At 40.5% G+C, this 24,085-nt stretch overlaps 1 protein-coding gene across 1 annotated transcript in view; it reads right to left on the reverse strand.

Moving 5' to 3' along the window:
• Window positions 1-1,381: 1,381 nt before the first annotated feature.
• Window positions 1,382-24,085, reverse strand: part of LOC134519724 (amine oxidase [flavin-containing] B-like) — a 58,717-nt gene continuing 36,013 nt past the window's right edge. Inside the window, exons 4-16 of the mRNA XM_063344253.1 lie at window positions 23,059-23,163; window positions 22,199-22,290; window positions 19,189-19,330; window positions 17,834-17,983; window positions 17,023-17,182; window positions 15,510-15,606; window positions 14,707-14,760; window positions 10,437-10,494; window positions 9,352-9,449; window positions 8,152-8,263; window positions 6,442-6,504; window positions 5,865-6,025; window positions 1,382-2,867 (exon numbers count right to left, since the gene is read on the reverse strand). Coding sequence (XP_063200323.1) covers window positions 5,870-6,025; window positions 6,442-6,504; window positions 8,152-8,263; window positions 9,352-9,449; window positions 10,437-10,494; window positions 14,707-14,760; window positions 15,510-15,606; window positions 17,023-17,182; window positions 17,834-17,983; window positions 19,189-19,330; window positions 22,199-22,290; window positions 23,059-23,163 — 1,287 coding nt within the window. The 3' untranslated portion in view covers window positions 1,382-2,867; window positions 5,865-5,869. The remainder of the gene's footprint in view (window positions 2,868-5,864; window positions 6,026-6,441; window positions 6,505-8,151; window positions 8,264-9,351; window positions 9,450-10,436; window positions 10,495-14,706; window positions 14,761-15,509; window positions 15,607-17,022; window positions 17,183-17,833; window positions 17,984-19,188; window positions 19,331-22,198; window positions 22,291-23,058; window positions 23,164-24,085) is intronic.

Consider the following 24,085-nt stretch of genomic DNA (forward strand, 5'->3'; position numbering starts at 1 on the left):
TGTTTTTTTTCTGAGGCTACTCTACAGGCCCAAGGGGAATTTATGCTGCCATGAGCCAGAAGGCAAAACTCGTCAGTCCCTCAAACATTTTGGGATTTGCTTCAGATGAGTAGACTGGTATAATTATCCAGGGGAGAGGGAAAAATGATCTTCAGTTCTCCTGCTAGAAGTGAGTTTGGTATGATTTAGCCAAATCATTTGCAAATACGTCCTATCCTCTCCTAAACAATGAGTGGGATTTCTAATTGGTTTCTCAGGAAATCATGTTAGCATCTTCTATAGATGTTACACAAAGCATATTCTTCCTGTGTTAATCTGTCTAAATTAATTTTCCGTACACTGGACTGCTGGAAATACCGAAGTGCCCCCTGGCTGACTTAGTGCCTTTGACAGGCACACGGAAAGCTTTTAAAATAAATTAATAAATACTACTACTACCATCTCAGTACCTCCTCTGGGATGCCACAGGATATGTCTGAACACAGGGTTAAAGAGGTAGTTCACATCTGACTCAAGGCAGCAATGTTTAAGAGTCATAACCATTTGAGAGCTGCTTTGAGGGCCTGTGAAATGCATTGCTGGTTCTGATACGTTTCTTGGGGGACGGATGCTTTATAGAGCATGCAAAGGATTAGTTGAGGATATTTGCTTTCATGGTATTTATGCCTCTTTATAACTTGTAAGTAATCCTGAAAGTTAAGCCTGTACAAATAGCACCGTATGCTTTTGATGTGTTTTTCACATGGATGGTTACGCTTTTTCCAGTATTGACAGACTACGTTTTTGTGAAACACAGATCCCTACCCAAGGCTGAATTTGTTCTTCAGATACATTATCTCTCTAGCACTGACACTGAGCTGCTGGATTAAATTAAACCAGTGATTTCTGTCTCTCCTTCTAGGTTTTTTATGTTTACACCATACAGTACTCGGTACAAGGTCTGTTTCTTCCCATGTTCAGCCACCCTTGACTCTTATGAGCAGCTATAAAGAGTGTCCCTGCCCACATGTGTTCTGGTAAAAAAGGTGAGAGAGGTAGGTTCATGACAGGGACACTCCAAATCCACCTACAGCAATAAAAATTACTTCTTAAGTGTAAGACAGTAGGCCGCCTATATGTTAGGATGAATTATTACCAAATGTAGTTTGATTTTTTTGGTGTTTGTTTTTTGGGTGTGGGTTCTTTTTGGCTTTTTCAGAGTTTGTTGGTTTGGTTTTTCTTTTTATCCTCTCCCTCTTTACAGAGCTTTCTTTACTGAGAAAAGCTGAATATACCTCACTGGCTTCAGTATGAAATGCAAAATGTTGTGTTACTAAGCGATATGCACCATCACAACCAAGTCAAAAGGGGCTTCCACAAAAGAAAAGCCTCAAACAGTAAATGTGACATGACAATATTTATTGATTCTAATTAAGGTTAAAAAAAGTTCACAGCTGTCAGATAAAAATATCTGCAGAGCCTATTGAAAAAGGAACTTAAGAAGGAAACCAAGGGAGACAGTCACCACAGAGGCACTTGAGAAAATGCTACAGTTATAAAAGGCACAAATTCATCACACACACAGCATATATATTCCTGCAAAGTGAATTCACTCTTTTTTTTCCAAAACACAGAGGCAGGCACCACTGAACACTGACCTGTACATGACCAGAGAGGACACGCTATAAGCAGCAGTCTATGACAACGCCTAAACGACTTGACTGTAGAGATATTTTGAAAGCAAGAGTGCTTTGGCCATCTCGTTTTTATCTCTATCGAAGAACAGATTGCAAGATTAAGGTGGTGGAGATGGGAGAGGGAATGCTAGTCCATTTAAACACAGGTCAGGTTTATTTGGGGGCATTTGTAATCTGTGATTTAAGTGGTTTTGCTTCTTGTCTGAGAGCAGTGGCAGATCTGTTGCCATTTAATACTGGCTCCCTTTTGCATCCAAATAGTTTCGGAGGGAATACAATTCCTTCCTCCTCAAAAATATTTTTCTTTCATGTCTCAAAAAAAAAAAAATTTTACATTTTCTGCACTTCTGTAAAGTCTACCTCAGTGAAACAATAGTCCCACTAAGGTCACAAGAAGATTATTTTAGTACAAGTCCCTAGCTTCTCCTCCAGCCCTTGGGTTTCAGTGATGGACATGCTCAGACATTCTTAATTGTCATTAATGTCTTTGTTGTATTGACAGCAGATGTGCTATTTGGAATCAAGATCTGCATTGAGAAAAAAAAATGCACTAGTTAAAGGAAAGACAAGGGGCTGTCTCAGATTGCTCACTTCATTGTTATTGTTGAGTAGTGTATACAATTAGCTTTCAAGTATTTTGGTTAACATGGATTTTCATGCCATGACCCGACATCCTCTGCAATATACAGTTGCTATCAGAACAGTGTACAAGCAAATAAACCTTTTTTTTTTTTTGCAAACTCTTAAGAGCCTTACAAAATATGCATGATAACACAAATCAGTTCATAAGAGACAAATACAATTATTTCCATGGTTGTTCCTATAATACATTTTACGAAGCTGGTAAACTGCTGGAACTTCCATGGTATCAGATTTCTCATCAAACATGTTAATAAATTAAGAATATAGCACAACTGGTTACCCGCTAAACCAGACTTCATTCCTCTCTTTGAAGGGTTGGCACGAAGGAAATTTAAAAACGTAAACCGGTGCTAACAGCTCCCTCTACCCGTGGGGAAACAACTTGATTCTCTACCTACATTTGTCAGTTTTCTCATCCCACTGGCATCCACATACACAAAGTGCCACATATTCCTTTTATGTGGAAGATGTTGAGAAACCAGCAGCAAATCCTTCTTTTTAATCCCATGGTGGTGATAAACTCCACAGCATAATCGCAGCAAGACACAGCTGTAAAGACAAAGAGCGCATTCCTAATGCTTTGGCAGTCTGGAAGGAAGACGACAGAGATTTTCAAGTGCTAATACAGATGTTGCAATTCAGACGTCCCACTTCTACCAGACTCAGCCAGAAATCACAGGGGATCCAAATTTAGTTTGAAATTTCAAGTCGCACCTACCTTTTAGTTGTGGCAGAATAAAACGAGGAATGCTTTGTGGTTGGTTTGGTTTTTTTTCCATTTTTGTTTCACTTTGAAACTAAGAATAAGAAAGATTTATAACTATATACACTTTTGTTTTAAATTTACCGATCCCATGAAAAGCTTCAGTTATGGTTCAGTTCGGTTCTAACTATACCGAACTTCTGTTTTCCTTCCTGATTTTCTGCCCCTGTGGCACACAACATTTTCTTATTAGTTTGGGAAAAACCTCTGCCAGATTCAGGAGCAAAGAAGAGAGAGACGCATTTTGGAAATGAATGAAACAAATTTATCCTCATTAGTCTCATGGATCTGCTCCCCTTCGGAGACCAGCAGAACACCTCTAGGGCAGAAGCAGGACTTGAATTCCAAACAGTTTTGGCAGAGAAATCATCTGCAAATGCAGCAGTTCTTAATATATTAAGTATGTATTCACCGTCTAGCACTTACAAATATTGGGCCAAGACTTTAAAAATGTCCTCCCAAATTTAGGTCCCTGTGTTTATTTCTGGCCTGAGAATTGTCTGAGTTGCAAAAGCTCTGAACTTGCACAGTTCCCATTCAGCTTTCTGTTCCTAATTCATTTAGTAAATAAATCACACAGAGACAAAGCCACGTAGAAGCACTCTGTGGCAGGCAAATGTCCCAGCCAATTAGTGCTCTATGGGATACAATGAGAAAGGCCATATGTACACTGCTGCACTGTTCTTCCGACTTAAAGATCTTTATGGCTGAAAAGTTCCCGTATGCATTTTAAGAGGCTGTTATGAGGATATTCATTTGTGATAAAATCCAAGCTGCCGCTACAAGAAGATCTTTAACTAGCACATCAAGTTAAAAAGAATGAAACCTACGGGCCAGAAACTTATGCACTGCTAACAAATATTACAGCTTTATAAGTAGTTCCATGGGACTATTTGGAGAATGAAGCACTACTCTGCACAAGCAAGATCAGATGCTATCCCAAAAAGTCTGCCTGAGACTGGTGATACAGTTCTTCCACCGTCTGCTCACACCAGTTGCTGAATATATCCTTATTACACTTCCCTCCATGGCTTTTTACTGCAATGTAATTTTTTTACATGCAAACCATCACAGGTTGAAGGGAGAAGTGCAGCAAAGGGGCTTGGGAAAATTCCAGACGTACAACTTTTCTCAAGCTTCATGGGCACCAAATCATGCTCTCAGTTATACCTGTGAGTTCCTGTTTTCTGTCAGGCAGATGTAAAGCAGCAGATATACCTAGAACAAGGTACCGTGATAATGACAGGTAGGCACCTAAGGTTTTGGTAGCTGCATTGGGGTTGTTTTGTTTTGGTTTTTTTACATTGTTTGAAAGGTACCAAGCTAGGGAGGGCAGAAGCACTTCCATGTGACGATTCTATTCACGGTTCCCTTGGATTTCTCTATCATTTAGATCCTTGATTAGTTACCAAAGGTGCACAGTCAGTCCAACACAGCACAGCAGGCAGAAGTGGAAGGGCTAATCCCATCAACAGGGTTAGGAAAAACTGAAGCTCTGAACCAGTTAAGCTGTGTTCAGCATGAAGCAAGTGTTGGGTGGCAGTTAAGTTGGGGTTTTTTTTTTGTTTGTTTGTTTGTTTTTGGTTGGGTTTTTTGATGTTGGGTTTTTTTTTTAATGCTAATGCTACATCTTCAAGCCCATTGTGCCCTACCAGGCAAGAGACAGCCTCAAGGTATTCAAAGTATAAATTTGAGTAAATGAAAAAAAGCAAGGAGATAAGAAAAAAAAAATATGCAAAAGAGTTTTTTATGGATGGCTTCACAACTTCCTGGCATAGACAGAGGTTAATTTGTTCTCTTGCTATCTTGCAGCAACTTAGGGAGCTAAAAGAGGACCCTGGAGTCAAAGAGATGTCAGACAGGGTGAAAAAGGTTTGAAAGGCTGTGTCTGTACATTAGCTCAAGGTTCTCCATCCACCCTCAGGTCCAACAGCTTGATCAGCCATACTGCTGCACACATCGGCTATAGTCTGCAGCCCGCCAGTTTCCTAGGCAGAGGAGATCTGATCCTGCGCAGGGACGGACTCGACTGGGGCACACGGGCTCTGCTGGTCCAGGCAGTGTGAACGCAGCTGGGGAGCCTGAATTCAACCACATTACCAAAGGCAGTAAAAGCATTGTCCTTTAACTCACTGTAGGACAAATATGCCGCTGGAAATGCTAACAACCTATTGGCCACACTTGCATAGTTCAGATGGATAAATTTAGACGCCCCACTTCAAAAGGCTGGCTGACTTGTCCCTTAGGTGCTGCCTGGGCTCTGGACATCTGGGTGAAAAATAAAAACACTAAAAAGACCCTCACCAGCAATTTGCATGAGCTAGTTAATTATTCTTGGATTTCTTTTGTCAGTCTACCACCCAGGAAGGCAGAAATCTTTTGTTTACAACTAGAGATGGAAGTGCTTGTGAAGACTTGGAGTTCAGGGTCTGGTTCAGATGTAAGTGTAAAAACAACTTGAAATCTCATCAGAACAGGCTTCATAGAGGTATTTTGTCATTTCTGTTCTGAGATCTGGATAAAAACCTCGAGGTGATAACGCTTGGCAAGGTATCCTAGAAATTCAACAACAAAAAGATTACTGCTAGAAGCAGGCCCAGATTCAAGGTGTTCTTTTTCAACATGGATCTCCTTCCTTTATCCCTCCCCTCCAGCCTCGTCTCTCTACTGTTTTCTCCTCTTCCCCAGTCCTGTCTGATTTTGGAGATAGGGAAGTACATGCCAAAAAAAAAAAACTCTGAAAAAAAGGAAAAACGCTCAAGTGTGAGGCTTTGCTTTGGCACCTTTTTCAGTTTCGAACCAGAAGTCCCTTTCTGTAGGCAAATAATCCTGCTGCAGCCACAGAAGTGAAGAAAGTGGAAAATCCAATCAGCTTTAGCAGTCCCGGCACAGACGGCAAATTCCTCTCCCAGAAGGTTGTAGTGATGGGCAAAGCTGGAACATCCTGTGGGGAGAGCATCCATTATCAACATGACACCTCCACTGTGAGAGGCAGGATGTACATCAAGAGATTCTTGCAGCAGAAATAAATCTGGGTTGAAGCAGTTCACGTTGTGAAGAAGTACAGTGTATTAAAATTTTCTGCTCAGTTAAAGGGAAGAGGGAGAGACGCACAGAAAGGATTCATAGCCGAGTTAAAAAGTGCAGTTCTTTCCAATCCTATGTTACCGCATTGTCAGATGGGTGCCTTTTGTGAATTTCTGTCATATTCTGGTTTAGGGAAGGGCAGTTTTGGTGACTAAGAGAAAGTTTATTGTGGCTTTGGTTTAATGAACTTAAATAAAAACAGCCAACAAATTATATCTCATCAGCCAAACAGCAAAAAAAAAATAAATCCTTTTAAACTATAGAAAGACTTACAATTGATTCAGGCTCTGGCTTCCAAATTTCACTGTCTGGGATTTTCCTCATAGCAAACAGTATCTGAAAATAAAAAACATTCTCCAGTAAGTACCATTCATTCTTTGAAAGGGAAAAAGAGCTGCCTTCAATTTTTGTTTTAAAATGGCATGATGAAGCTAACAATTCACCACATAAATCTCTGTGCATTCAAATTTTAAAAGAAAACTCAACCTTTGTACAACTCATTTCTGGGGTCCCTGATATTTAATAAGATACTCCTCCTAGTGGAAAACAGAAACAGTAATAGAAAAAAACCCAACACTCTATGCTTAGTTAATCTATGCGAGAAATCAGAATTTGACTAGTCCTGTGGGAACAGGGTAATGTGAATATGACTAAGAGTTAAGCGTACACTCATGGCAAAGTGAGGTGTGCATAAACCAGCTACTGCATAGGCAAGCTATATACCCAGGAGTAGCATGATTTGCAAATTTTGCCGTGATATAGGAAGAGAAACAGAATCATGTGAGTGATGACAGACCACCACGTTCAGCCAGAGAAAAGCAAGACTAAAAAGAAAACCTTCACAAAGGAAAAGTAACCATTCAAAGTGTCAAAGATACTAGAAATGAGCAGGATAGCAAAGATCATCAGAAATGACAGTCACGTAAGACAGCAAGATGAACTTCTTCCACAGTAAAATAAAATGGAGGTGGTGATATTAATGCTTTTCCTATTCCAAGCACTTGTAGATTTAACAAGATTTGCCAGCTTCTACTCTAGAGAAGATTCATGGACCCCATCAACTTTTTGATACAGGAGAGTAAGAAACAACCTTGCATTGGATTTTAAACGTATTTTCCTTTCACAAGTACATGATGAAAGGAAAACAACAAAATTTTTACCAGTCATGCTCACTTGCCAACTTCTCTGTTGAGGCCTGTGGAGGTTCTGCTGTAACGTCCTTACATTAGAGGGGTCATGAAGCACTACTTCTGGAGGCTTTCAGGAAGAGATTAGGTATAACCTTCACAAACGGGACAGTTTAGTGACAGTTGATCCCTGTCTTTTGGGGCAGGGGTAAGGGCTAGATGAACTCTCCAGATCCCTTCCAGGCCAATTTCTGTTCTATGACTGCAGTTTTCAGCCGCAAGGTTCGTTTCACCTCATAAAACAAAGACGAAATTTCTTTTGCTGCTCCATGAACCGTAATACTCATGAAAAGATTTGAGAAATTGGCATTTTCTCAGAAACAAAATATTTAAGTCGTTGTTTAATGACGTTATGTAAGGCTGTCTCAATGTTATAACAGTGTGTCAATGGTATTGTTGGAAACACTTGAGGAAGGGACTGGCTTGGTCTGCAGAGCTGCAGAACTGAGCTGTTCCTAGGGAGGCCAAACAGCCATCATCTCGCAGTACAATGACTAAACAAAGCGTGCATTTGTGGGGGAAAAATGACTGGGTGAGAACGTGTGGCTTCTGTTAAAGAAGAAAGGATTTCAACCCTGGAAACAGAGAAGGGTTTGATGAAATAGCCAGAGTCTGTCCTAAGCATTCCAAATCTAAGTGCAAAACCTTCATCCTTTTTGAAGTCTATCCCCTTCTCAGGGATTTGCATCAAGATTTCAAAATGCTTGAAAGCTGTCAACACTCAGTTCCCATTTCAACTCCAACCAAAAGATCTTCCACATTTTCCATAGGATATTTGACAGTCTTGCGTCTGTACCTCTCTGGCTGCTCTTTCCCCAGCCTGTACAGCCCCCTCCATGTATCCGCTCCACTCTGTGGCTGTCTCTGTGCCAGCAAAATAGATCCTGCCAACGGGCTGCCGAATAATCCTGGAGGGGGACAAGCAGTACGTCACATCAGCCATATGAGGAAAGATAATTGAAATCCTCAGGTTAATATCCAAATAAAAGTGTTTTAAATAACAGCGAGCACTTAAAGGTAGTAACTTTGGGTGCATTGAGTTGGAGGGGGTGGATCTGCACCACATTTAATTTCTTACAGTAAACACCCCAGTGTTCGTATTTTCTAAACGTTTACACTGGTCCTAGGAGTAAAGGACAATTAGTCTGACATGAGATTTATTCTATCTCACGATTTTAGCCAGTGTCATAACTACAAATGCTTAGGCATTACTGGCACACTGTAGCATCCTGAAATACATCACCATGATATCTAAAGTAACAAGCAAAAAGGATTTTTTTTACTCTATTTTTCACAGAATTAGCAATAATTATCATTAAAATACTTTAAATATTAAGGCCTCCATCTGCTATTCATTACAACTGCTTTATTGCTCTAAGTTCTTTTTAAATTGTGAAAACTTATACTTCAAAAGTAAGGCTATGCCACCACATTAAAGACTATGTATCTGAATCCAATCACAAGTCTGACCAGTAAGCCTTTTTGGTTTTGGTAAATCTTATTTTCATGCAAAAACTTATGTTGGAGAAGACTGTATACAATGACACACTGATGACTATATTAAGTCTTGACTGCTAAAACGAAATGAACAGTCCAAAGAAATCACTCATTGCTGTCAGCGATAGTAGGGATTAACTGTCTGCCAGTATTTATGAAAAACCAGCTAAAGATGTGCTGGAAATGGTAACACCGATCTCAAATACACAGTGCCAGTTTTCTAAAAAGATTGTGAAAACTTCCCAACTCCCTTCCAACAATGTAGTCAGCTGTATTCACCAAATAACAGAAGTGAATAAAACCCCTAATGATACTGTACTCATCCATCATAAAGCCCAACTGAGACAAGCGGAAGGTTATAATATCTGTTTAAAATATTCACCAGTGATCTTAAAGGTATGAAGTGAACAGTGACAGAGGATTTATGACCCTTTCTGAGGATATTTATTAACTTGGTCTTATCTTCTACTCCGAAGCCCACTATAAATAGACACTGTACCTTCCATACTGAGTCATTATGCCTGGTGGGAAGTAGGCTGTGTAGCAGCCCCCAGAATACTGCTCTTCACACCAGTTCTTCTCTTCATAATGCACTGGCTGTAAAACAGAGATTAATTCACTCAAGGAAAGGACAAAATCCTGAGGAAGCTAATAAAAGAACTGAGGAGACAGCAGAGAAGAATAGCTTATGATTTGTTGCATGTCAATGTCTGACAAGACAAGCACATTTAACAAGTCTCTTAATGCAATGTGGATCCGACACAATAAGCCTTAATTTTAGACACAGCTAGCTATTTTTTTTTTTTTTTTAAACTAGCTGATCTGGCCACTGTAGAACGTAATCCTCTCAACCTGTCAATGTAAATTTATGCTTTGAGCACGAATTTATGCTTTGAGCCATGTAAAGCAAAATTAACCTCTGGTGTACACAGATATACTACTTGTAATTTGTACATTGGATACAAATATATACCATTAAAAATGCAAAGTATGGCACTTGCATCGTTCTGCGGACAATATCAATGTGTTTAAAATGATGCCATCTCGAGATTGGTGTCTATAACACTTTACTCATGTAAAACTGCCCTTAAAGGATAAACGGCGTTGATCACATAAACGAAGTGTGAGATCACACATATCCTATCAGTTATTTACCATTACAGGGAAGAGAAGACAAGAGAAAGGCAAAAAAACCCCATATGCAGCAACAGATCTTAGCACCTAGTAAGAGCGAAGAAACATTATGCTCGGCATAGGCTGGGAGGTAAGGGCAAATCTGCCACATCTGAAAACAGTACTGTGGTAAGCACTGTGAATGCCACCCATGAAGCTGGACAAGAACTTACCTACCTTTTAACTGTTTCATAAGCTCATTCTTATCCTCAGTGTCATGCACAACCCAAGACTTGCCATAACCTTCTCTCCACTCCTCTACAGAGGGCAGCAAGTGCTCCCATAGGAGGTACCTTTTCCTCAACGCTACGCAAGGCTGTGCCGGAGCACTGCTGCCTGCCGGTTTCATTCTGCCCTTCCCCAGCTCAACAAGTCTGACAAGAGATGCCGTGGTTGAGATTGTGCGCTTACGTGTAAAGCCTCCTCTGATCCCAGAACCTTTGCATAGAGCTCACACAGCCTCGTCTTCCTGCAAGAGAGAAGCAACAGAAGATTTCTGTGTAAGGAAAGCGGAAACAAAGCACCTCTACTATGTCCTAGTTTCAAGAGAACAAGAATTAATATTTGCTTGAACTTGAGGTTCCAGCTTTTGGGGATTTACCTTAGCCGCTCAGCCTCTGGATCACTAGAAATAACTCACTCAGACTCCTGTGCTGCATAAGGGCCGGTTTCACCAGCAGTTATGCAAGCTGTTCCCTTAAGATACCTCTAGCAGCCCAAATCCATACATTATCCAAAGGTTCTCAAGGCTGTCAGGAAAAGAAAGTAGTAAGGCATTGCACTTTTTTGTCTTGGCATGTAGTCTAACTTATGGTTTGTTCCTACAAAGATGCAGGTATTGATAGCCTGAGGCTCTCAGGGAATCAGTACTTTATTTCTCTGTCTATAAAATCTCCTCCTGTTTTAGTTTATGAGTCTATAAATCCATGAATATGCTTCGTTCTGTAGCAAACCCCAGGTGCAATTAAGTTTGTTCCTATAAGCTTTTGGGTCTTAATCTTTACTGCTAGCCGCACTGCACCAACTCCCAAACACAAGAAGATCAAGATGAAATAATAGTTAGCAATTATGAAAAACAAACACACAAACACAATACGGGAAAGACATTTACTTCTGGAAGCAAATCCTGTGCTTCATAGACAGACGTGCCAGGCACAGAAATACAGCAGTCCCAGCTCTGTAACAGTATGGGCTACACTTGCAGCTATATAAGCATATGAGGAAACTATATAGTGTTGTACGAAGCAACCCAGTTATACAGGAGACCAACTATATCCAGGAGCAGCTGAACTCAAAGAACGCTATAGAAAGCAGATGAGGAGGAAAAAAAAAAAAAACAACCCAGAAAGCCTTTGAAGAAGGTGTCCTCCTGTGCCGGATGGGGCTTGGAGCAGGAAAGTGAGGGCTGCTACAGTTCAGGAAGAGCGGTGGCCCTGGGGTGGTTTTGCTGCTGGCAGAGGGGAAGGAAGCAGCCTCTTCCTTGTGTCCCGGGGCAGAGGACAAGGGTCATCCTGCTCCAGTAGCAGAAATGCATGGTGACACAGTGACTGGCCAGGAGGGCTCCGAAGAGCTGCAGCATCGATATATGAACATCCCTCTGCAGTCAGGGGGTGACATGAATCCAGCAAGAGCCATAACAAAGGGGATCATTTCCTCCATCTCTCTTCATCTTTCCCTAAGTGAGGTGACCATCGCGCCCTGCAGACCACCAGCACCCACCCAGTGTCTGAACAGAATAAAGCCATTTTAACAGCATGATCCAGTGAAGCCTCTGCTGAGGTCTGCCCGCCACTTCTCACAAATGCCCGCCAGCTCCTGCTTTCAGGGCAGGTCAGTAACACCACGAGGCTCCACAGGAAAGCAAGTTATGACCTTGTGACCCATCTGCTTCTGTTCCTCCCAGCACCGTGACTGGGATGAGAAGGGCACCTCTCGATCTGTCTGTGCCTTGCCCTTTTTCCCCATGTGACTTGCAGACCCTCCAGGGAGCCTGGAAATGGCCCACCAGAAGCTGGCAGGGATTCTCACATACAGCCAAGTGCAGAGCTCCAAGAAGGCCCAAGCTCACTGCTGTTTGCTAACTGCATTGCAAATACAGATAAAAATTAGTTTAAGATAGACACGCAAAATAAAATATTGAGCTTCAGATCAAGGGCATCTTGAGATTCTTAAGAAATTTTGACCTTGGAAGGAATTATTCATCATTAATAAGGTATTATTTTACAGGGAAAAAAAAAAACCCATAGAAAAGCAGTTTCTAAAGGAGTGAATTGTACCAGCAGTAATCTATCACTGAGGACATTCCCCTTAATAAGAGCAATCTTTGCAGATGCGCTGGTCTCTCTGCAACATCTGCACTTTTTGTCCTAGAACAGTTTAAATAAATACTTATTTAGGGATTTATGGTTAATGCTAACATGGAACATACAGGATGTGCAGTGAGTAAAATCCTTATTTCTTGGCTTTGGACTCAGCTGTGAAATTGCCACCAGCACTAAATAAGAGGATTCTTATGCCTGGAGCTAGCCAGGTAGCGTCCTGTTGAGAGTTACACCGAGCCCGGTGACGCAGCAGTGAGAGGTAGGGCACAATCTAACCACTGTAATTACTCATTGGCACCAGGCCTGGGAAGACCAGCTGGAAGGCAGTGGTGAGTTTTACTCCCTACAGTCTGGCTTAGGCTGTAAAACGGTTTCCATCTCCTCCCACAACTGCTGTTCCCAGCCATGCTTTAGGATGGCTGCCACGGACTCTACATCCTACTCTTCATATCCAAGGATTACCAAAAACCTTACCCTGTCATCAACATGATAAATGGAGAGCCCAGCTTGTGTTGACAGGCGAGCACAGCATCTCAGCAAGATGCATCCTCTGTAGGGTGCCACAAGAAGCCTGTCCTCAGAAGAGACAGACACCGTAGACACCCCATAGTCCCATCTAAACATCACAAACTGGTTGTACCCTGACTGTACACTGCAAGAAGGACCAGGTTCACACTCTGCCTTCTCCTGGACCCTGATTTCCACTGGAGGGACACTCGTGCTCCTGTGCAGGAGAGGAGCTGCAGTGCAGTGCAGCCCAGCGGGTTCCTGCCTCGGCTGGCTGTGGCCAGGACTGCAGGAGCCAGAGGGGTACCCCTGCACCAGGGTACATCTATCCGGTACCAACCCAAGCATATTTCACAACCATTCTTTAGCAAAGCAAAGTCCTTCCCCGTCTCGAGGTTTATTCCTCAAAAGACAAGAATTCAAAATCCTTTTGTTTAAAACTTGGCGGTAGGCAGCAGCAGAGTGAGATAATTTGCTAATGCTTTCAACGCCCAGGGGAAAGCAACCTTTCCTTAATGGTGCCTTGCAAACAGCCAGGACAACCCTTCACTTCACAGAAAGAGAAGCTGTTCTCAAATACTGCAAATGCTCAGCTGTATCTAGTTTATTGACACGCAGCGTAAGACACCATTTGGTGTTTATGATGGCTTAAATGCTGGGCATGCTGTATTTCAGAATACTGAAATATTCTTTTTATCTACACTACTTTTATCATCACACACCTGCTGGGGGTCTATCTCAAAGCCTGAGTGCTGAGGAAAAGGCTGCCTTGTCCAATCCTGCCAAAATTAAAAGTGCTCTGTGGTACCAGGCTGCCATTTGAAAAGACTGGGACCTTAACAGCCCCATTTAGACCCTTTATCTACAGACGGCTAGACTACCTCCGAAGCTAATCTGAGATTACTACATCTTCTCTAGTTAGACTAACTATTACTGTAAAAATGTTTACTTGGACACGGTATTCCTTGTGGCATGCTTGAAAAACAAATGTATTTTCTCCATGCGAAAATAAGGCTTCCCTCATATCCAAACTCTCTACTTGTAGCTTTAATTTGATCAGATACCGAGAATCAGTGTGATGGAAAAACCTCATTACTTTGTAAATTCTATTTCAGTAATAAACGAAAGAGCACTACTGAATGCAGAGATTTGTTTCAAGAAGACAGTAAAAAAAAAAAAAAAAAACAAACACACACCTTCATCTGTGCCTAAAGGGCATTTTTTCCCCCCATAACTGAGGGTGGAGAGCTGGAGGCAGCTTTCTGACCCTTTCATGATGCTGAGGTATTGTTCATGGCAGCTATGGCAGCCTCAAGGTTGCACCAAGTTACAGACACTGAAAGCACCCTCCAGGGTGATTAGAAAAAAAAAAAAAAAAAAAAAAAAAAAAATCAAGCACAGTGGCCCAACCTGCCCCTTCTGACAAGCTTTCAAAAAGCCCAGCACACTTGCAGAGATCCAGAGAGGTAGCAGTGTGGGGCAATGAAGCTGGCCCTCAACCCTTTCCAGTGAGAGCAGCAGAATATCTACACTACTTTCATATTCAGCAGCTTAAAGCAGTTCTTTTGTTAGAGTCACATAAGCACAGCAGCCCTGATGGAAAATGAGAACCAGGACCAGAGAGTTTCCAAAGGGCAGGAGCTAGCTACCTCATTTGCTGCCAGTTTGTAGGAATTCTGTGGGGCCTTCACCCAAAACCAAGTAAAATATCTTCTTCCTTCAAGTGACGTCTGCCTACTGTCACAAGGTTACAGACAACTTCCTTCAAACTGGGGGCATTTTTTTCCTGCTCTGGTCATTTATAAAAAAAAATTGACTCAGATTCCACGCAGATCTCCAGTGTTTGTACTTACCTTTCTTCTTTAGTGAGACCTGTCAGTCTTCTACACTTCCGAGCAAGAATGAAACTGCAAAAAGACCACAAACAATTTACTTCCATTATGTTACTTCATTTCCTGCATTATTTAAAATGTCAATACTTTATGATGGGATGCTGTGATTCAGAGTAATAGCTTTTGGGTCTCTATCCAAAATGTCCATTTCACCTCTCTGCATAGTGTTACATGCCCTGCCTGCCGCTTGCAGGATTCACTGTGGAAGGAACCACTCTGAAGTTTGGGATAGAATATTTGTAAGAGGTGTTTCCCAATGACCTTAACTTTATACGGCAGTGGGTGCAGGCATATAGCAACAAGAGGTGAAGCCTAGGACTGAACTGGAAATTATTGTTTAATAAACTTGCTAAGATTGATCATACTCTGTCTGTTAAAAAAAAAAAAAAAACAAAAAAACAAAACAAACAGAACAAACCAAAGTATAATTCTAGAAAACAAATTTTCATTTAAATATCTGGAACCTTTTTTCTTCTCCTTCCTTTCCTCTTCCCCAGTTTTGTATTTTGCCACACAAAAAGGCAAAAGATGACGGTGAGGAAAAAACAGGAAAAACAGAACTTCATTTTTTTTAAATTAGCTATTAAGTCATAGAGAATTTCTTATGAAATAAAAAAATCATAGAACATATTCACCACACACTGAGAAACTCAATCCTTTTACTATTTTAAAGTACTTCCCTTCAAGAGTAGCAGGTTTTCTGTTTCAGTTATTGCCAAGACAAAACAAAAATGCATTAACTAGACACTTTCTTTGTCTCTTACCCTATTATGGCAGGAAAGCTGCCATCAGGCTTAGTATCGTCAAGTGTTAAACCAATTGCAGCATCCTCATCTTCAATGATCATGGTACCACAATACCCTGTTAAGCACAAGGTGGAAAAGAAGTTAGGATCTATGTACCCAAATGCACGAACAAGCTTCCAAGAAGTTGTGAAATACTCAGAACTTGACTGGAAAAAGCCCTAAACAACCAGATCTAAATTCATCCTGTTTTGAGCAAGGCATGGGACTAGATGACATCCAGATGTCCCTCCCAATCTCTATCATCCTCTGATTCTATGATTCTGATACAGGGAGATATGAAAACAAAGGAAAAGAGAATAAAAAAAAAAAAAAGTAAAGTGACCCCCATTAAGTGACAAAGATTAGCACACAGCTCCCTTGATGATCTGCAAGGCAGTGTAGTGTTGCCTTCAGTCAGAAGTGCTAGATCCTCTCTAGAAAAGTTTAGATCTTAGATGTGCTGACAATTAACAATCCTTTTCAAGCATCTTAAAAACAGAAAGTCAATACAGGAATCTCCTAGTGTTGAATTTATGATAGAAAAATAAATTATTCTGCAACCTGGTTAGCAACGTAATTATTAATTGCAGAGAAACAGATTGCTCTCAGATACTGAAGATAGTCAAGTGCCTCTGCCACAGTTGTTCCATATATCACATTTATGTCAGACGTAGGAGATATTCCTACATTGTTTTGAAAATACAATTGTTCTTAAAAGGAAGGTTTGAAGAAAAATAAATTGTTCTTAGAAGAAGAACAATGGTGCTAGCAAAATACAGTATGCAAACTATGGGTTCTATCAGGAAATGGGAGTCACCTCTTGCCAATCCATTCCAAACCTAACAGCCAGAATATGCCAGGATCCATAACTCTTAAAATCATTCACAAAGATGAAGGGCAAATGACAACTGTAGACAAACACAAATGTGGACTCATTATAATCAGTCATGAGAAACGGGTGCTATTCCATTGCAGTTTGTCTTAGATTCAGTAAGTTCTAAATGAGAGCTGAGGAATCATGATGGAAGTATTCAACATGTAAAGGGAGTCCAGGATGACTAGCCCAGCTGGGGACGTCTATGTGAGGACACTTTAAATAAATCGCGCCCAGTACATCCAGAAGGCAGAATTTTTGCAGGCTGATAATTGATAGGATAAAACCTCTTTCCATCACACATTACTTGTACCTTTACATTACTGTACAAGTGGGAGGGACTCATCTCATACTTAGGAGACACTGAAGGAGAGGACAACAAAGAACAACCAAGGTAATAAACAACAGGCATGAGTTCTCCTTTCATGCCTACCTCCTTTTTATTCCCCATCCACCCTCGCTTCCCAACAGATCTCTCAAGTTTTTCAAACAGGGGAAGGTAAAAATGGCATAGAAGTGTATGAGTCTCCTTCTAAGGTCCTGCATCCTCTAAACACAAAGTCTACTCCATTACCATGTACCTCTCTCCGTCACTACTATTCAATTAAAACACAATACCCTTCTTCCTCCAGAAGGTTTCCTTATAGTACACGATGCACTTGATGACTGAGCCCATGGGGATTCGGTTGATGAGCTGGTTTCTCATTGGGGGCAAAGGCGGGTTGAAATGAATCTTCAAGCCGAGAGCTGGGGGAATGGCACTGATCACATATTTGCACTGGAAAAGAAATTATACATAAGCCAAATACATTCTCCACTACTCCATCCTAAGTATATTGCTCTAATGATCTTGGCAGGCATCTGGGGAGGCTGCAGGGTGTTTCTTCTGAAGCAATTTTGGCATTTAGCATAAGAATTGCAAAACTGAACCCTTGCAAAATCCTGCTTGTTAAACAACAAACAAGCATTATATAAACAGCCATCTGTTTGAATGATGGGCAGCTGCTCTTTCTCCAGTGCTTAAAAAAAACACGCTGTGTTATAAGAGTCCGTTGGTCTCCCTTCCACCTGGACTCCTCTGTTGCAACTTGGAAGCAAAGCCTGCAATGTTTTCTACAGAAAGTTTATTACTAAGCTACGGTTTTGTGTTCACCTTACAATTATCCTTTAATTCGGAAGGTAACTGAACACAAAGAAGAGATGCTAGCAAAGGAAGAGTTCGAATATACACTTTGCTTTTCAGGCATCACTTTAAAGCTCTATCATTGCTATTACTTCGGGATAATCAGAGAGTGTGACATTCTGTCGTAGTCACTTAAATCTCTGCTACATTTTTGTAGAGGATCTTGGAGAAGTCAAAAAGGAAAAGCAAAAGGTTTTCTAGCCATCCCAGCACAAATGGTTGCTTAACTGTTAGAGGTTTCATTACCTCATATAATTCATGATCTAAGGTTTCCACTATGACATTTTCACCCGACTGGTCGATGCGGACAACCGGCTTCCTCAGCTTCACCCGGCCTCCCAGGCGCTCCATTATTTTCTCACTGATCTGGCCAGAGCCTCCAACAAACTTCCTCTCCTGAAACACAGAAAACAACAACTCGGCAAAGAGGACTCAGCAGAGCGGTGCTTGTGAAGTATGTATCACGGCAAACATTTTGCTTGGCATTCAAAACACACCCCTTTCTTCTGTTGTTATCAAAACATTTTTGGGAAGTTTGTCAGTCTCACCCGGAAAATGCATCCATGTTACTTTCTCTTTCAGTGAACTCCTCAAATACTTCCCATATTTGACCACCAGCCAAAGCCAGAAGTATAAGTAACTTTTAAACCTTTCTTCGAGTTCATTCTTATCCCTGCAGAGGTCTGTGTATCAGAAGTAGGAACCCTGATACTCATAATAAATAACAAGTTATAAGAAGTGACATAGCTCACACCAAAAATATCTCCTGCAGTATATAATCTAACCTAACTTAAACTCAAATCACTTCTAACATCATACAGAATTCAAATATTTTACTCAATGCATTGACATTTAAATTATCTATAGTTATTGTGTATCTATGCATATTTATACATTTTAACATGTTTTAATGTATCTGTATTTTTAGTTATTTATTTATGATTAAATAATTTGCATTTCTAAAAATATAATTATTTCTAATACTATTCGTAAAATTTGCTTTTCTCAAGTAGAAGATCATTAACAGAGTCCTTTCTTGAAATGCAGAAGCACCAATAATGTACCATATTTCAAGTATTTTAGAACAATAGCATATTTAAGGAGGAGTGTTCATTTTCTTCAGACTGATTTTAAAATGTTAATAGTTTTAATCCTTGGAAGCTTGCATGTTTAGGAACCCAGCTCCGGGCAACACTTTCAGTATTAATTTGGAGCGCTCTACACGCTCACGCAGGTAGCATTGCCACTTCCATTAAGTGCTTCCGAAGTGGTAAGGTTTGCTTCAGCCTCATGATAGAAATACACGTAAGTGAAACTTCTTTTTTTCAATATGGATAAGCAAAGTACACGTAAGAACCAGAGCCAGGAACAGATAGAAATCTACTGATCCCTGGGCCAATGCCTTCAGCACAGGAACAGCCTTCAACACTAGTTTTGCAAGATCCGGATTAATGTGTAAATGAAGAGAAACAGTTATCAACGTGCTACTGTCTCAAAATCATGGACGGCCCACTTGGCCCTCTCAACTAAAATAAACAAGCAAAAGAATGAACTTAAAATAGAGCCCGTAACAAGCAACAGAAGGTGATGGCTGACAATACCTGTCCTCCATTGCTCGTTGAGAATATCCTTGTCGTCCCCCCACACTGCTTCACGTACCACAAAAACCAAAGGGCAGAGACCTCGTGGGGTTCAGAAGTGACATCAACATTCACAAACAGAGTTGCAAAACTCTTGGCAGCTCTGCAACAAAGACAAGAAAGTGAATTAATTCAAAAACTGGAGAAGGGTGACAAGATCGTTCTTTAGTAGGGGAGAGACTGACTTTGGCAACCTCTTCTTTCTTTCACTGCGGATAAAGGATTCCTTAATTTCAGTTGAAGTAAGAAACTACCAATTCCTTTTATGCGACATTTTTCAAGCAACCCTGCAAAAACATGTTAATCAAACACTGCTGTATTCCAGCCAAATTAGGGCACCAGGAAACACAGGAGCCCATGAAAGCTTATGTCACTTTATGCCACTAAGGCAAAGTTAGCTTGTCAACCTAGACTCAGGATTAAGGGAAGCAAGCCCTCCTGTCTTCACTGGATTCTAAAAACACACCATGTCCTCCCGTGGTTCCTGGGTTACACAGAAGATCTGCAGCTCTGTTTGCACCTGCTGAATGCAGTCACTCACGCATACAGCATAGAGATTATTCAACACTCGTCACAAAAAAGGTTAAGGATCTCGTCTAAGCTAATTATCTCAGCTCTCTGGATTAGCCAGCAACCCCTCACTGCCCACTCCTCTGCTGTGCTCAGGGAGGGTGCTGCAGCTGGAACACAACAAGGAAAGATGTGTTAAGTAGGAAGCCGTAAATGAAGAGACAGAGTATTCATGCAAAAGTCTGGCAAGAAAAGGGAAAGGATACTTTTGGTTGCTCAACTCAAGTATTTTAAACAGTGGTCTGGTAGTCAGTGCTGATGAACACAGAAGTGGAAAAGCGACTTGTGTCTGAAAAAGGATCACTACTTTATGTCCTCCAGCTGGTGCTTTCATAACAGCTCTACTGAAAACTACTGTATAAACCCATATAAGATTTTGGGGTGCACTAAGACAGAGTTAATTAAGGCTCAGGGAAACATTCCTCCTGTTAGAAGAAAATACTTCCTCTGCTCTCGCTCTCAGGAGGAGTTTAAAGGGACATGGACAGGACCGGGAGATGCTCAACTTAACTGCATTGTGATTGACAGGGACTGAGATTCAGGTATTTCATATGCCAGGCATCAGGCAATCAATAACTTCCAAAGCCAGTATAGAATCCACTTTTATTTGTCTCTTTCTTTTTTCAGTGTTCGAACTTTCAAAAAAAAAAAAAAGTGATAAGCGTAACTCAACCATACTATTACAAAGAGCTGTAGATCTACAGAGGAAAAAAAAGCATCTTCTGCCCTTTCTAAATATGCAGAGTGCCAGTAAGCTAAAAAGCTGAAGCATTTTCTGAAATACGGGTGCATTCTGGCTTCATTCTTGACAGCCAAAAATGATAAAGAAAAAATTTATCCATTTTTGTCTGTATCAACATATACTGTAAACTATGATCAACTCTGAAATATATGGAAGAATTAGTATATGTATTTATTAATATTTGTTAAGCAGAAGCTATTTCATGGTGGTTAAAGTCTCCTAGTTTCTGCTGCCTTCTTCCATTGCTTTTCATCATTTCAGCTCCCCAGTTTCTCCTAGTGTTTTACCTAGAAATGGCAGTATGATTTCAATCAAGAGCACTCAGGGTATTTCCAGCATGCAACTCTAGCCAAAAGCAAATCTGTACAGGCTGACAGATGAGAGAAAACAGTAGAAGATTACCATTCTGGATCATTACCTTCCAGGGCAGGAAGTTTCTACAGCATGTTACCTAGATCTTGAACAAACTGGGCAAATCAAACTGAGATGCACAAATAAAACCTGAAAAGCATCTTGGAATTAAAGAAGCCTGACAGTTACGCCAATATTCAGGTAAAATGTCAAGTCTTATTCCATCACAGTTTGAAAAAATATGACTGTAATCACCTGAGATATTGGACATTGAGTGACTGACTACCGGTGCATGGCGTTTTGCTTACTTGTATAGTTCCTTACCAAAGCAGAGGTTCAGATGGCCAGCAGAACTGCCAGTGTACGTTTCTACTTCGTTCTACTAAATATAGATGGTGACACAAACTAGAAAGGCTTTCTATATGCTTTTGAGCAATTGTCACTCTTGTTAAAGCAAAACAACCAGAAGATTAAAAGTTTTTGGATAAGAGCCTCCTGCCCGCTAAGAATGATCACGTTGCTCTCCAGAGGTTGGCCAAAGCTGTAGAAATGCCCCCGTTCGACGACAGTGTCAGCTTGAGTGGGTGCTAGAAGGCTTCTGCACCACGCTCCTGCAGGCTCACTGCAGCCGCGCGTTGGGTGCTTAGCAATTCTGAAGAGGTTGCCGTAGAAATCAATCTGCTTTACAGCAAGGCGGAATTAACTTTTTTTTTTTTTTTTGCTTCAGTGTGAAGAAAAATCAATCAAACTATTGTTGCAAGTAAAGAGAAATTGCTTTGATGTATACATAAAAACAGGAAGCATTTTCAGTTTTCCTGGGTGGTATATAGTGCAGCAGTTAAACAACAGAATGACGGGTGTTAAAGTGATTTAGTGCTATTTCAAGACAAATGTTATTTTTATAGCACTTTGGTAAAATCAGCTGAATGTTGTTGTTCCATCAAAAGTTTGATTCAAAAACCTGCTGTAGCCAGACCATTTTTCTCTTAAAAGTTAAAAACACAGTAAAGAGAGGGCATGGGCATATAACAGATGGAGGCACTACCTATGTCTTCAGAAGTAACTCTCCCCAAATACATTTTCCTTTTATCTTTATTTTAGGCTAAAAACTTATAGAAATATAACATAATCTACTGTGTGTGCTAACAGGTGCGTTGGTCCACTGTTACAAGATTTTCTCACCGCATTTCTTTAAAAAGGCTCTATTCTAGTGGTAGTTGTATCTGTCTGCAAAGCAGTAACGCCTGTTTGGAGGCCTTAAGGTATATAAATATAAGCTATTATATTTCGTATTAAAGAGTTTCTTACTTTGTCCAGCATATTTTATCTATGAAATCTTGCATAGTCATTTTATCCCATTCTTCTGCATGTGGAGCCTTCCATGGGGCTTCACTGGGAATCTAAGGAGACATAGAAGAGCATTCATCAGCAAATGAACGAGTGGCATAAGAAAGAGACAACAAACATAAAATCACAAACAATCTCATCTTTACATGGTAATTCAACCAGCAAATTCCTGCCAGGTAATACAGTGAACTTAACAGAGGATACCTTTAGGTTTTTGTTGTTTGTTTGTTTTAAGATTTTATTTTTCAGATTTAAGAATAGTGAATAACGTTAAAAACTTTGCCTAGAAAGGCAAAGTTCAGTGCTGGGGAATGTCTCTGAGTTATTCCATATCTCTCTCATTCATCTGTGCAAGTAAAAACATAGATGTTCTCTGTGATTCTTCTCAAAGCCTTATAGATCAGTCAATGGAAAACATACGTTACTGGTAACAAACTAAAATGGTTGCGTTGAATTTGAGGGTGGAAAAGGACATTTGAGGTCTACAAGCCTCTTAAAATATTACTTACCCAATTGTCAGGCAAAGTGCTAAAACTCACATGCATAAGCCCTAATGTTCATAAACACAGAGAAATGAAGGTATGCCTGCAGACAGTCTCAGCAGCATGGCCTTCAGAAAAGCTTGCTAGGATGCCACTTATAGCATGTGCTCTGACCATCAGTATGTACCAAAATGCATGGCACGATGCTGCTCTTGCCAGCACCAGGTTTGTTGAAGCTCGAGCAGCTTGGCCTATCTGCATCCTAGTCCCACCTTCACTCTGCCCCTCCTGGAGACAAAGCTGAGCTGAGACGTTCAGCTGCAATTCCTCATGCCATACCTCCTTTCCCATTTCATCCATGGTCCTCCATAGGTTGTTGTAGTCCAGGTAGGCCAATGGATTCCACATAGGAGGGAATGGACCTTTAAAGGGGTAAGACTTACCCTACAAGATGAAAAGCAAACAAAAACATCATAAAAACTAAACACATAATCATGGCTTCTAGGTGTGGGAAGCTGCACCAAATGGTTAAGTGTTCACTGGAATAAAGCACAAACTTAATACCTTGCAGCAGAGTCACTAAGACCAGACCAAAAAAACCGAGATGGATCAGCATTGCTCAAGTGAGGTGAAAAATTGGCTATTTGCTACTGGAAAAGAGAAAAATACATTTTTTTCTCCTAAATGCTCATGCAAAGACCGAACTGTTAATTGTATTTAGTGGAAGTTTTTTTCTTTCAAAATCAGACAAAAGCAGCTGTGAAGAGCTTTATTATACACTAAAATCAGAGCTCAGATACCTTCCTTGAAAAAAACCAGTTTCAGCTAACCTAAAAATCCCAAGCCCTACAAAAAATGTAGCATTTACTAATAATGATTCATTCTTCCAATCCAACACCTCTGACCATAAATTCCAGACAGTGACAGTGTGGCCAATAAGAATGTTCTAATTACTTCATTATCTATTTAATAGGTAGATTTTATATATCTACCTCTCCGCTACCAGAAAGTCAGAAAGTTTATCTGAACTGAGAGTGGAAGACGACAGGTAATTTGTACAGCTATTTTATTTACATGAGATTTCCCTGACTAACTATATGGATGGCAGCATAACGGCTTTAAAAATTCACAAAGAAATGCTCATTAGCATTATGTGGTTACTCATTTTTTTCACAATGCATTCTGGACTCCATAATATAGATAAACAATAAAGGCCATATTGTGTGACACAGCTGATTTTTCAAACCTTATATTAAATTACGTATTTAAGTGGGCACTGCATCAGCTTGAATGTCAATTGGTAGAAGTGCTAACTTTTAATAGTGATTTGATGCAGCGCCACACCAACCCATCACTAAAAAAAAAC

This window comes from Chroicocephalus ridibundus, chromosome 1 (assembly GCF_963924245.1).
Source record: "Chroicocephalus ridibundus chromosome 1, bChrRid1.1, whole genome shotgun sequence".
Taxonomy (NCBI): Eukaryota; Metazoa; Chordata; class Aves; order Charadriiformes; family Laridae; genus Chroicocephalus; species Chroicocephalus ridibundus.